The 14,970-nt window shown below is 38.9% G+C and overlaps 1 protein-coding gene across 14 annotated transcripts in view; it reads left to right on the forward strand.

The window, feature by feature from the left end:
* MAGI1 (membrane associated guanylate kinase, WW and PDZ domain containing 1) overlaps positions 1-14,970 on the forward strand; it is a 627,829-nt gene that overhangs the window by 373,778 nt on the left and 239,081 nt on the right. For all 14 annotated transcript variants that reach the window (XM_053669009.1, XM_053669011.1, XM_053669012.1 and 11 more), the window contains exon 2: positions 13,296-13,412. In XM_053669009.1, coding sequence (XP_053524984.1) covers positions 13,296-13,412 — 117 coding nt within the window. The remainder of the gene's footprint in view (positions 1-13,295; positions 13,413-14,970) is intronic.

Below are 14,970 nucleotides of genomic sequence, written 5' to 3' on the forward strand. Positions count from 1 at the left end.
TAAGGCAAATTGCTCATCTGAAGATGCAGGGCCAACATTTAGGCCAGGTGTTAGCCTAACGATGGCTTGTAGGCCACATATGCTGCCTGTTTCTGTAAATAAAATTTTATTGGAAAACAACCTTGTTTACATATAATCTATGGCTGCTTTTAAATGACAAAGGCAGGGTATAGTAGTCAGACAGAGTCATGATGTGCTCCCAAAGCTGGAAAATATGTATCTGGCCCTTGGCCCTTTATGGGAAAACTTTGCTGACCCCTAATCTAAACCAACACTTTCATGTCATTTGAGAGAAGGGGGCTTGGCAGTAATTGGGTAAGGAACTGGCACACTGAGTGCCCCCAATCTGTGTGTTTTTAGAAGCAAGGGCTTTTTGTTTGTTTGTTTCTCTTTATTTTTTTACTTAAATATATATGGTAATGGAATTTCATTCATTACTTCTCAAAAGCCTATCTCAAAATTAATTTTCCTATTGGAATCAGCAGTTTCTCAAAATGAAAAGCAGCATAGTTTTATCATCCATGTTGCCTCACTAATACAGTGTTGGTATACATTTGAAGTATAGGTAGAAAATTTAAAAAATTGCACAATTAAAAGGAGAAAAATCGTTCTCATTTTGACACTGTAATTGTCAGATTAGTGATATTGTATTTTTTTTGACTTTAGAAACTGGCATAATAACCTTTTTGGAAAGCAATTTGTAACTGTGTGTTGAGAATATTTAAAATTATGTTCATGCTTATTGCTCTAGTAATTCTTATCTTAGGAAATTTGAGCAAAAGTTTATATTCAAGATTTTTCATGACAGCATTGTTTATACTAGTTTTTTAAAGGAAATATATGTAAATGTCTATTAACATGAAACTGATAATATGATGAACCCACATTGCTACTTTTAACCATTTAAAATCAAGCTGGATGAAGGAAAGCTGATAAAAATTTTTTGGAAGGAATTTGTATCAAAAGCCTAAGATGTTTTTATCTTTTTAGTCTCAATATTTTCATTTCAGGAATCATGAGAAAAATAACCAGAAATACAGATAGCACTTATACAAGAAGATTAATCACAGGGAATGTATGCATAATAATTGGTAATAGGTAAATAGGCTGTTATGTAATGAGAAAATAAAATAGTATATAGCTAATAAAACTGTATTTTTGAGGCACTAGTAGTATATTGGGAATGCTCTGAATTCGATGTTAGGATATTTGGATAAAAATGCATGTATACAGCACGAACCTATACATCTGAACATAATAGCAACTCTGTGTTCCCTCAGACCTATTCATCACCAAGTAAGCACAGACATTGGATTCATTTTGACCCCTCCCTTGCCTTTGCTATTGTTCTCCATCACATTAGCAAACCCTATCAGTTCCAGCTTTCAGTGACACCTCCTCTCTGTCCCTTCCTGCCCTCTTCCTGGAAGGGGCATCTCCTTGCCCCACTCCAGGTCTGTGATCAATTCCATTGGCTTCATCCTGTCAGTTGCCTTTACATCTGACCCACCGCACAGTTGTAAAAGTCATCTCAGAATTTAGACCACACCTTCCCCCATCCCTGGCCAAACTCCCTTCAGTGGGTTTCTACTGAGCTTGGAAGAAAATGCCAGCTCTTTATCATGGCCTGTGAGGCACAGAACTATCTGGCTTCCATGCCTCCTTTTAGCTTCAGTCTGTGCCACCCCTTGTCTGAGCCTCCTGCTGTTCCTCCAACATGCTGACCTTCTTTCTGCATCCAAACCACTTGCACATGCTGTTCCCTATGTGTAAATGCTCTTTCCCTGCATTATGCAGAGCCAGCCAGCCAGACTCTTGCCTTCCTTCAGTTCACATCTTAAGTCTAGAGGCTAGCCCTGTCTGCCCGCCAGTCCCTGCTCAGGGATTCTGCATTGTCCTCTTGGATCTTAAGGGCTGGACACAATAAATATTTGTTGAATGAGTGAATGGATCTCCTCAAATGTCTAAGTGTATTGTAAGTATGTACAATATGTGTATATACACACACAATCAAAATGTTAAGGGTGATACAAATCAAGTTACATTTGGCTTAACTCTCTTTGTACTTTTGTATACTTTTTAAATATTCAGTAATCTATATTACCTTTTTATTGTGGCAATGTATGCATAACATGAAATTTATCCTGCTAAGCATTTTTAAGTTTACTGTTCTGTGGTAGTAAGTACTTTGTTATGCAGTCATTGCCACCAGCTGTCCTCACAATGTTTTATTTTTCCTAGTGGAAACTCTACCCATAAATCACTAACTCCTCAATAATTTATATTATTTTTACAGTTAGAAAAATGTATCATAAAGAAACAAGTAGCAAAAATCTTTTTCAAACAATGCTCATTTCAATAGATTTCGGATTGCAAGTTTGAGTGACTATAAAACTAGTTAATTTGGACTTCAATTTATAGTCTTGGCTTTAAAAAATTATTCTCGCCCTGACTGGTGTGGCTCAGTTGGTTGGGCACCATTCCACAAAGCGGGTTGCTAGATCAATTCCCGATCGAGCACATGGCTGGGTTGTGGGTTTGGTCGCTGCATGAGGCGTGTGCAAGAGAAACTGATCGATATTTCTCTCCTCTTTCTCCCTGCCTTCTCCATCTCTAAAAATAAATAAAATCATTAAAAAATGTTTCTTTCTAAACTTAAACTGCTAAAGTGCAATAGCTTCACTGCAGTGCAAACTATTTGTTGCCTCAATAAATGCCTTTCCTACAACTATAATCATGTCATGAAGAAATTGTGTGCTAAAGCAGAATCTTCTGGAAGTATAATTAGTTTAATATTCATATGCAAGTCTTCCCCAACATTGCAAATGTGAAGTGTATTAAAGTCTAAGTTTTAGTTGTAATGAAACACTATTCTCTGACCAAGTAGAGGTGGGTCCTCTGGAGCTCGCATGGCACAGGGAGAGTTGTGTTTTGTCTTCTTGGTCAGAACTGGATGAGTTAAGAGGGCTGAAAAGTGTTCTCACTGAAAACCCAGTTTCTTGACCATGAAGATTATTTCTACTGACTTACATTCTCTCTTAGGAGGCAGATGTCAGGTCAAGCAGAGTCCCCTCAAAACCCGTCACCTCGAAAATGATGCTTCTGTTTGATTTGGCAGAAAACTGTGTAGCATAGGAGAGGAAAGGTTGGGAAAATGGCACCCCTCAATTTTGTTAGGGGATCCCTTCATGTTGAAATAATGACAAGCAAAATTTGCAACCTAAATAATTGACAAAGGAATCATATCAAATTCTTACTAGGAATAACAAAACAACTCATTAGGAAAATGCACAAAGAATATGAACAGGAAGTCACAGGAGAGGAAATAGACACACACAAAAAGATATAATGGTCAATTTCACTAGTAATCAATAATTGTAAATTAGTATAACACCAGGTTGCCATTTTATCCTTATTAGGTTAGAAAGATTTTTAAAAGGTGGACTGTGCAGAGAAGAGTTAATGACTGTTTACGTGAAAGCCTGCTTACCAAGTTGGCTTTTGGCTGGAATCTGGGAGGTTGGGTTTTGGAGGGATTCTCTCCATTGACTCAACTGTGCTTTAACTTTTTGGGCAAAATATACAGTTTATGCTTTCCTTCTAAAAGTTTAGTTTTGTTTCATGTCAGGCATATGCTGTCTACCTGACTGGTTCCTAGTAAAAACTGTGGGTTTTTACTGAGTGTCTAATGAGCTTCTCAGAGTGTCAAATGAGCAACACTTCGCAGTTTGTTATAACTTCTTGTACTGGGAATTGAGTGTGTGACTCCCATTGAAGAGGACACTGGGAAGCTGGCATCTGAAGGCCTTTGAACTTTGTTGCCCTGCAAGACTTTCCCTTTGCTGCTATTGCTGTGCACATTTTTGCTATAAAAATCATAGCTCTGAGGCAATCCTGTACTGAATCCTGTGAATTCTGATAGTGAGTCAGCAAATCTGGGGGTGGTATCAGGGACCCCTGCTACACTAATAATTGTAAACGTCACCCTGAGTGTGGGGGAGCAGGACCTCCAAAAATTGTTGCTGAAAGGTAAATTGGCACCACCATTTTGGACAAGAATTTACCAATATCTAGGTAAATTGAGGATGTTTATGTCCACTTCCATATTTTGATAGTGTAGAGAAAAAAATTAACACATTGGTTTTTAAAAAAGGCATTACAATAATATTGCAACAATGGGGATAGCCCAATATTCTATGAAGGAGAAATATATAAAGGAGTACTTTTTAAATAAAATATTATACAACATTTAAAATAACGAAAATTGCATCTATTGACATGGTTAAATTTCTGTAAACTAATGCAGATTTTAAAAGCAGCAATATATTGATTTAAATGTAAAAACAGAAGTCCAGATGTATACATAAAATATAAAATGGTAAATCGATGGTTGTCTAAACCCCATTTTCCCATTTATAATAAGACATATTATAAAATGTCTTAAATTAAGCTCTGAATCCTTTTCCTGGAAAAAGTTCCTTGTATTGCTGACCTACGTTTTCCATTTGCAAAACAAATCTTGAATTTCAAAGAGTGTAGATGCATGACAAACTCTGTCTTGCAATTTATTATTTCATTGGCTCACTGCCCTTGACAATTAGGGGAAGATTTATAGACAGGTCCCCTAAATAATTGGCAATTAATTTGATATTAGATGCCAAAAAGTACAGTGTTGATAACGTAATGGAAAGGTTGAGGCTTTTCGCTTACAAATGTCAGGAAACATAGAGTAAATGTTAACGGTCAACATAGTTAACCCTGCCCTTTGGCACATTCCTGGTAGAAAGGAGTTTTACTTCAAGGATCATAGACTATAGCCGGCTTGGCTAGTTTTAATGTAAAGCTCAAGTGTAAACCAAGTGTGTATATGTCTTAATGCCTTCCAACCTGTAAGTCCCTGGTTTATCTTGATAGGAATGTCCTGGGTGAGCCTTCAGTATATATAGGATGAAGAGATAGTGTATCCAGAATCATCTTTAGAATTTTGCTTTCAACTCAAGCAGTACATTTGGATCCCATAGACGTCTTTGGTATTCAAGGCTCAAATGATAACTGTCACTGTCTTTTTAATGTCTAGCACTCTGGTCTCCTAAAGGGAATATAAAACCCTAGATTCTAGGTAATAGAGATTTTGCTGGTAAACATTGTTATCCTTTTGGTCAATTCCAGAGTGCTTTCTACCTGGAGGTAGAGTTGGCAGATATGGCTATCAAATACCAGTGATTTACTAGTTGGTTTCATTTCCTGAACTTCAACTCCAGAACAGTGCCTGGGATATATCATGTACTAAGTGTTTCTTAACCAGTTTACAAATGTCCAGACCACTTGAGCACAAGTAGTATTTTATTCCCTTTCAGAAACTCAAAAATATCATGCAACCCATGTTTCCCTAGGCCTGTATTCTGTTTTTCGCTATTTCTAAGCTAACAGGACCGGTTTTATGTTTAGCTGAAATTTTGTTTTTTAGGTAACAGTCTACCTTTGGACTGATACCAGTTCTTTCTCTCTTGCCTCAGTTGTCCATGCTATATTCTCGTAATGGTAATTTCCATCACTTAATGAGTGTTTTCTCAGTGCCAACTTCTGTGAGTCTCATTTAATCCTCACAACAGTCTTGTGATGGAACTACTGTGATACTGTGCTCCGTTTGTGCAGATGAGAAGAGTACAGTTCAGAGGTTAAGCAGTGCTCTGGGCTTACTAGCAATAAACAGCATGTCCAGGATTTAAACACAGGGCTGACTTAACTACCAAGATTTATTTTCTTTCTTGTAGTTCAGTTTTCTAATAATTTGAAAACTAAGTATTTAGAAGAGTGTCTACCACATAGTCATGTAATAATTATGTGTGTTTAAAAATTTTGAAATAGATTTTATAATATAATTTGCATATTATAAAATATACTTGTTTACATACAAATGTATAGCTCTGTTAAGTTTTGACAAATGTCTAAACCTGTGATATCACTGTCTTACCAAGATATATTTTACTGGCATTGCCTCCAAAAAGGTTTTTTATGCTCCCCCCTTTTATTTTTTATTTTTTTATTGATTATGCCATTACATTTGTTCTATTCCCCTCCTGGTTCCCCTCCACCCTGCACACCCCTCCCCCACCATTCCCCCCTTCAGTTCATGAACATGTGTCTCAAGTTCTTTAGATTCTGTATTTCCCCTACTATTCTTACCCTCCCCCTATCTATTTTCTATCTACTGTCTATGCTACTTATTTTCTGTACCTTCTCCCCCCTTCTCCTTCTCCCACTATCCTGTTGCGAGTGGAAACCTTATTTGAACAAATAATAAAAGAGAACTTCCCTGTTCTGGCAAAGGAAATAGATTTCCAGGAAATCCAGGAAGCTCAGAGAGTCCCAAAGAAGCTGGGGACAGACCAAGAGAGTCCCAATGTGATCTTTGGGATCCCAATGTAACCCTCCATGTGATCTTCATTTCTGTGGTTTACTCCTGATCTAGCTGTCCTCTTAATTTGCTTTTGTTTTAGGTGTGGTTCTTAATAACTGTGAGTTTGCTGTCCTTTCACTGTTCATCTTTTTTATCTTCTTTTTCTTAGGTAAGTCCCTTTAACATTTCATATAATAAGGGCTTGGTGATGATGAATTCCTTGAATTTGATCTTATCCGAGAAGCACTTTATCTGTCCTTCCATTCTAAATGAAAGCTTTGCTGGATAGAGCAATCTTGGATGTAGGTCTTTGGATTTCATGACTTGGAATACTTCTTTCCATCCCCTTCTTGCCTGTAAGGTCTCTTTTGAGAAATCCGCTGACAGTGTGGTGGGAAGTCCTTTGTAGGTGACTGTCCCCTTATCTCTTGCTGCTTCTAGGATTCTCTCCTTCATTTTAATCTTGGCTAATGTAATGATGATGTGCCTTGGTGTGTTTTCCTTCTTGGGTCCAACTTCTTTGGTACTCTGAGCTTCCTGGATTTCCTGGAAGTCTATTTCCTTTGCCAGAACAGGGAAGTTCTCTTTTATTATTTGTTCAAATAAGGTTTCCACTCGTAACTGTTCCTCTTCCCCTTCTGGTACCCCTATAATTCGGATGTTGGAGTGTTTAAAGATATCCTGGAGGTTCCTAAGCCTCTCATTTTTTTTTAAATTCTTGTTTCTTCATTATTTTTTGTTTGGTCATTTTTTTCTTCCTTCTGGTCTACTCCCTTGATTTGAGTCCCAGTTTCCTTTCCATTACTATTGGTTTCCTGTGCATTTCCATTCATTTCAATTAGTTTAGCCTTCATATGTTCCTCTAATTTGTGACTAAAATCAACCAGTTCTGTGAGCATCCTGATCACCAGCATTTTGAACTGTGCATCTGAAAGTTTGGCTATTTCTTCATCTCTTAGATTTATGGGCTCTGGGGCTCTGAGTTGTTCTTGAGCCATGTTTTGATCTGTTTGAGCCTTAGTTGTTTACCAGGGTGGGGCCACCCAGGTCGCTGGTTTGTGAGGCTGTGTGTGGGGGCGGGGTCAGAGAGGGAGCAATGGCGGTCCTCTCTGCTGGCCTAGTCCGTCCCACCGCTCGCCGCCCGTTTATCTGAGCAGAAATGTTCGAGCCCGCCACCCTGCGCCCTGCAGTCTCAATGCTCGCCTCTTCACCGGTTTATCTGCTTGCAAATGCTTGATTGACTGCAGACAGCCAGCTGCGCCTCTTCCCTGTGTCCGCCCTAGCTAGCCTGCACCTGGAATCCGTACCTTCCCCTGCTGGCACAGCACCCTGGTTGGGGGATCTTTTTGGCCAACCCGCTCCGCTGCAGGCTTTGCCCCTCTTACCAGTTTAGCTGAGCATTTCGTTGTTTTTGGACTTGGTATTGTCGATTTTCTGTGTGGTTTGGTTGCATTTATTATTTTTAAAACTTTGTTGTTTTTAGATTTGGTTGTGTGAGGATGCAAAGTGCTTCCACCTATGCCTCCATCTTGGCGGAAGTCCACTACCCCCTTTTAAAATATTTTATTTTGCCTGGCTGGTGTGGCTCAGTGGATTGAGCACTGGCCTGCAAACCAAAGGGTTGTCAGTTCAATTCCCAGTCAGGACAGGCCTGGGTTGCAGGCCAGGTCCCCAGTAGGGGGTGCATGAGAAGCAACCACACACTGATGTTTCTCTTCCTTTCTTTCTCCCTCCCTTCTCCTCTGTCTAAAAATAAATAAAAATCTTTAAAAAATAAATGTTTTATTCTGTAATCAGTGTGCATGCAGAGGTCCCATGTACCCTTCACCCAGTTTTTCCCAATTATAACATAACTGTAGTACAATTGCAAAGCCAAGAAATTGATGTTGATACACTTCATAGATCTTAAGTCCCTTGTGCCCATTTGCAGTCTTTGTCTACCAACCACTTAACTGCCCTCTGTCACTCTCAATCCGGCTAGCCTTTACTAAAACTGTTTGTAGAGATAGAATTGTACAGTATGTTCCTTTTTGTGCCCAGCTTCTTTGCTAGCATTATGTATTTGAGATTTATTAATATTATGTATATATGCCTTTTAATTGTGGTATAGCAACGTATTGTTTGAATACAGTGCAGTTTGCTTATTGGGTTATTGGGTTATTTCAAATTTGGAACTATGGCACAATGAATAAAATTGCTATGAAGTTTCATTTACAAGTTCTGTGTGTGTGTGTGTGCGTGTGTGTGTGTGTGGATTTGCTTTCATTTTGCTTGAGTGGAGTGTAATTGTTGAGTCATTTGGTTAGTTTGGGTTTAACTTTATAAGATGCACTTAAATTTTTTCCCAAGAGAATGAACCATTTTACATACCCACCAGGAGTATGTAAAAGTTCCATTGCTCCACAATCTTGTTAACATATGACATTGTCAGTCTTTAACTTTGCTATATTAGTGGGTATGCCGTAGGATCTTACTGTGGTTTCAATTTGTCTTTCTCTGATAATTGTGGTATTGAATATCTTTTCATGTGCTTAATGGCCAATCATATATATTATTTTGCAAAATGTTTGATTAAACCTTGTGCCCATCTTAGAGGGGAGGAAGTAGGGTGTGTGGGTGTTTGTCTTCTTCATTCAATAAATATTTGATGAGGCCTGCCTGGTGTGGTTCAGTTGTTTTGGAGTATTGTCCCATAAACCAAAAGGTCATGGGTTTGATTCCCAGTCAGGGCACATTCCTAGGTTGTGGGTTTGGCCACCAGTCAGGCATGTGCAACAGGCAACTAATAGATGTTTCTATCGCACATCGATCTGTCTCTCCTTTTCCTTTCTTTCTTTCTTTCTTTCTTTCTTTCTTTCTTTCTTTCTTTCTTTCTTTCTTTCTTTCTTTCTTTCCTTCCTTCCTTCCTTCCTTCCTTCCTTCCTTCCTTCCTTCCTTCCTTCCTTCCTTCCTTCCTTCCTTCCTCCCTTTCTTCTCCTTTCCTCTCTCTCTCTCTCTCTCTCTCCCCCCTCTGTAAAATCAATAAACATCTCCTTGGGTCAGGATAAAAAAACATAATAAATAAACAAACAAGCAAATATCTGATGACTAATTAAATATTTATTGAAAGACCTAAGCTTAACTCAAATATATGTATCTTTTTTTTAAATTTAATTTTATTTTTTTTAAATTTATTTTTCAAGAGAGGGGAAGGGAAGGAGAAAGAGTGGGAGAGAGATATCAATGTACGGTTGCCTCTCAGGCGTCCCCTGCTGGGAACTGGCCTGCAACCCAGGCATGTGCCCTGACTGGAAATTGAATTACGATACTCTGGTTCACAGGCCCACGCTCAATCCACTGAGCTATGCCAGCCAGGGCTATGTATCTTCTTTTTAGCCACTTGAAACTGTAGGTATAATACAACTCAAATAAAATAGTTCAAATTTTTTATTAGTATCTTCTAAAATGATCAACCATAGCAGGAAACCTTGTTTTGAACATGGCATTAGAGTAAAGGTCAGTAGTTTCCTGCCCTAGGTAAGATATATCATCATCCTAACTATTCCTGTCATTCTTGTGACTTACTTTTTTTGATCATGGGGAAGTTATTATCTGAAGACATGAATATTGTGGTTTACATGGATACTGAATTACTGCATTGTTTCTCTAAGGCTAGAAATGCTCTTACCTAATTTTTATCTTGTCTAAATTTGGAAGGACAATCTGAGCCTTGTTATTTTTAGCTGTCACTGAAATGTCATTCTCCATAAGAATGAATGTTATTTAGGTTGATATACAGGCCTTCTGTAGGTGCTGTAGACTATAATTTGTATTTATAATTAAAAAAATTAGTTACCTTCTTTATGTGGCATATATTTGTAACAATATAATTTTTTAGCTTTATTTTTGTTCTTTTACTGTGGGGAATTACAAAGAAATAAACCCAGAGCACCACCCAATTAACTATTGCTTAAACAGAAACATTAATAAAAAAGAAATATGTATTTAGTGTTTGTAAATCAACACAGGATAGTGAGCTCTCTATATTTCTATCTGTCTATATAAGGAAGAGTGATATCTCCTTTATTTCCCATGCCCAAGACTTTCTCCCTAAAAGAAACTGTTGTTAAAACTTTCTGATGAGAGAAACATTGAGGCTTCCAGCCAAGATGGAGGCATAGGTAGATATGCTTTGCTTCCTTCCACAAACAAAAGAAGGATAACAACCACTTTTTTTAGCTTTTTAAAAAAGATTTTATTTATTTATCTTGAGGGGAAGAGAAGGAGAGAGGGAGAGAAACATCAATGTATGGTTGCCTTTCGTGCATCCCCTGCTGGCAACTGGCCTGCAGGGAACCAGACTGCAACCCAGGCATGTGCCCTGACTAGGAATCGAACCTTGATTGTCTGGTTCGCAGGCCCGCGCTCAATCCACTGAGCTACACCAGCCAGGGCCACCACTTTAAAAACAAAAGACAACCAGAAGTGCCAGAGAATTGAACCGTATGGATGTCCAACAACCAAGGAGTTAAAGAAGAAACATTCATCCAGGCCAGTAGGAGGGATGAAGATGGACAGCTGGGACAGAGAGGACATGTTGCAAGGCAGTGGCTGGTGGACCAGGTGGTCTCACATCTGAGTGCGGATAATCCAGGAGGAACAACTAGGGAGTGAGACAGACCATGCAATACAGGGGTCCAGCACTGGGAGAAGAAAGTTTCAAAAACTCTGGCTATAAAGACCTGTGGGGGTTGCAGTAGTTGGAGAAGCTGCCAATCTCACAGGAGAGTCTATTGGAGGGGCCCACAGGGTCCTAGAATATACACAAACCCCCTTGGAATCAGCACCAGAAGTGTGCAATTCAGTTGTGGGTAGTGGAGGAGATGAGTGAGAACAGAGCGAGAGCTAAGCAAGCAGCACTGTTCCCCGTCCGATCCCTCTCCCACATACAGCACCACAACAAAGTGAGGTGGGTTGCCCGTCTTGGCAAATTCCTAAGACTCCACCACTTACTACATAACAGGTGTGCCAAGACAAAGAAAAATGGCTCAAATGAAAGAACAGAGCACAGCTTCAGAAAAAGAAATAAGTGACAAGGAGATAACCAGTCTATCAGATGCAGAGTTCAAAACACTGGTAATCAGGATGCTCACAGAAATGACTGAGTACAGCTGCAAAATAAAGGAAAAAGTGAAGGCAATACATATTGAAAGAAAGCGACATACACAAGGAACCAACCGTGAAGGGAAGGAAACTGAGACTCAATTAATGAGCTGGAATAAAAGAAAGAAATAAACATTCAACCAGAACAGAATGAAGATACAAGAGTCAAAAAAATCAAGGAAAGTCTTAGGAACATCTGGGACAACTTTAAACATAACAATATCTGAATCATAGGGGCACCAGAAGGGGAAGACAAAGAGCAAGTAATTAAAACTTATTTGAAAAAGTAATGAAAGAAAACTTCCCCAATCTGGCTAAGGGAGTTATACAAGTTCAGCAAGCTCAGAGAGTCCCAAACAAGTTGGACCCAAAGAGGAACACACCAAGACACATTATAACTAAATTACCCAAGATTAAAGATAAGGAGAGAATCTTAAAAGCAGCAAGAGGAAAGGAAAGAGTTACTTCCAAAGGAGTTCCCATAAGAATATCAGCTGATTTCTCGAAAGAAACCTTGTAGGCAAGAAGGGGCTAGAAAGAACTATTTAAAGTCATGAGAGGCAAGGATCCAAGATTACTCTGTCCAGCAAAGCTATTATTTAGAATGGGAGGGCAGAGAAAGAGCTTCCCATATAAGGTCAGGTAAAAGAAGTCCCTCACACCAAGCCCTTAATATTTGAAATGTTAAAGGGACTTATCTAAGACAAAGAAGATCAAAATTGTGAACAGTAAAATGACAACAAACTCACAACTATCAACAGCTGAACCTAAAATAATAAGAACTAAGAAAACAAGTAGAACAGAAGCAGAATCACAGAAATGGAGATCACGTGGAAAGTTATCATTGGAGAGGTGGAGAGGGAGAATGTGGGAGAAAGGTACAGGGAATAAGCAGCACAATCAGCAGGTACAAAACAGACAAGGGAAGGTTAAAAATGGCACAGGAAATGGAGAAGCCAAAGAATTTACATGTATGACCCATGGATATAAACTAAGTGTGGGGCATGCTGGAGGGAAGGTGGTACAAAGCAGGAGATGGTAAAGGGGAGAAAAAATGGGACAACAGTAATAGCATAATCGATAAAATACACTTAAAATGTTCCGGTCTCCTTTTCTGAATTTTATTTGTGCACAAAAGGGATGAGGCAGCATGCACTATTCTACATATTTTCCTGCACTATCCATACATAGAGATCTAGCTTTTGCACAGCACTTACTATTAGATGAACTACTTTAACTTGTTGATCCCTGGTGGTTGTTTCCATGTTGTTTTTAATTTTATTTATTTGCTGTTATAAAAATGCTGCAATTAATACTGGATATTCTGGCAGACTTTTGCAAGTATATCCATAGGGCACATTTTCACCAGTTGGATCCCTGAGCAAAGAACACTTTTTAATTTGTCATCTATTGTGAGATTGTCCTCTTTAGGGTGTTGGCCATTTACTCTCTGTAATAGTGTCTGCAAATGTCTGTGCCACATATTTTTAATGTAATAACCTAGGGTAAATTCATAGGCTTATAGTGTTATGTGAAATGGGCCCCCAAACTGATGCTGTCTTTATGCTGCTTTATCATTGTTACATTCTTGCTTCCTCTTCTGCAGAGAAAAACCTCCAGTTAGTCCTCCTCATGACTGAGGGTGGCTGAATACAAGGGCTTCCTGTGGCTTCCCCACATAGCTCTCAAGCTGCTTGGTCTCTGGGAAGCCCTGTTGTTGATGTGTTTTGTCTGTTTTATACATTTCCTGCAGGAGGAAAGCTGAACAAGGACCTACGACACTTTCTCAACCAGAGGTTCCAGAAAGGGTCTCCCGATCACGAGCTCCAGCAGACAATAAGGGATAATCTGTATCGCCATGCTGTGCCTTGTAAGTAGCCAGTTTGGGCACCTTACTGATGGGTGGGTGTGTGAAAAGTAGAGGGAGAGAGGAGAGCTGGTCTGGAACACGTGATGCTCACTCAGTGGCTCTGTAAATCTAGGAATCATAATCAGCAATGGGATGTACAGAACAGGGCAAGGTGAATTACATGGCTTTCAAGTATTGGCTCTGTCACTTACTGGCTTACAATGCCAGGCAAGTTATTTCTTCTTTAAGGTTCAATTTTCACATCAGTGAAAAGGGTATCTCAGTCATACTAATAACTTCATAGAACTGATATGAGGAGTAAATGAGATGAGGTATGCCAATTTTGTTTAATGTGGGCAGGGTGTAAGCTTCCATAAATGTTAACCATAATTGTTATTCATGGCGTGGACCAGGCCTTTGGACTAAGAACCAAAGGGAGGGGGTACCTATGAGGTAAATTATTGGCAGCTCAATTGTGGTGAAGTGTTATCATGTGCTACTAAACTTCATCCCTGTACAGCCAGTCATAAGGTAGGAAACCTGCAAAGTCATAAAATTATTTGATTTCATTTAAAAGGGAAGAAAGAATGATTCTGGAAGTTTTCTTGTCTCCTCTCTATTACCCCATCCTTTAAAGTTTGAAATGTCTTTTTAGAAATATTGTATTTTAACCAGGAAAAGAAAGAAAGAATAAATTGAAGTTCAAGGTACCTTGCTTATTGCTGTGATTTCATTTTCTTTAAAAGATAACATTTCACAAGTGCAAATATTTCCTGATACCACTGCAAAACAATAAACATAACCTAATCGAACGTATCCCACAACTCTGCAAGGACTTGGACCATGCATCTAGACTGGGACCTTCAGAGATCAGATTCTAGAATAGACCCCTGCCCTCCATTGTACTTATTGAAAGAACTGAGGCTCCAAGAGGAAGTGAGGTTGACTTCAAGTGACCTGGATCAGTGCTCCAGAGTCGCCCCTTTCTGCAGAGTAGCAGAGCTGTACTGAACAGAGAAATGTCATAATAAATTAATGGGAAATTCTGGCTCTCATTTATCTTGGGATTTCAACATTGGAATTGAAAACTACAATCCTAATAGTATCCTAATAATAATTCCTTACACTTGGATTAGTAATAATTTTTTAATATTAGTCACATGGGTAAAGCAGGATTATCATGCTATTTCTATAGATCAAGAAACCAAGACACTACTAAGATAAGACAATAAAAACAGGCCTAACGATGACCAGGGCCTCAGGCCTCCTGCCTCGGACATACTGTCCAATTTTACTCTTAGAAAAAGCTTTTGAGACCCTGGTATTTTTAATACCTATTTTATATATGAGGAAACAGTCGTGGAGAGATGAGGTAACTGTTAAGTGGCACCTCTTTAGCCATCAGGGCTGTTTCTGTAGCTGTACTGCAGCCGTCTCTAAAGTTCTAGATCTTCAGTCTAAGTACAGTTTTGCAGAATCATGATTGTTCTCTGTGTAATTTTTTCTCTACTTAGATTCCAATTTAAGAAATGGGAAATGAAGCACACGAGCACACCATTTCTTGACGCATCTGTGGTGT

Source organism: Artibeus jamaicensis, unplaced genomic scaffold, assembly GCF_021234435.1.
Source record: "Artibeus jamaicensis isolate MK-2021 breed Jamaican fruit bat unplaced genomic scaffold, CSHL_Jam_final contig_519, whole genome shotgun sequence".
NCBI classification, from domain to species: domain Eukaryota; kingdom Metazoa; phylum Chordata; class Mammalia; order Chiroptera; family Phyllostomidae; genus Artibeus; species Artibeus jamaicensis.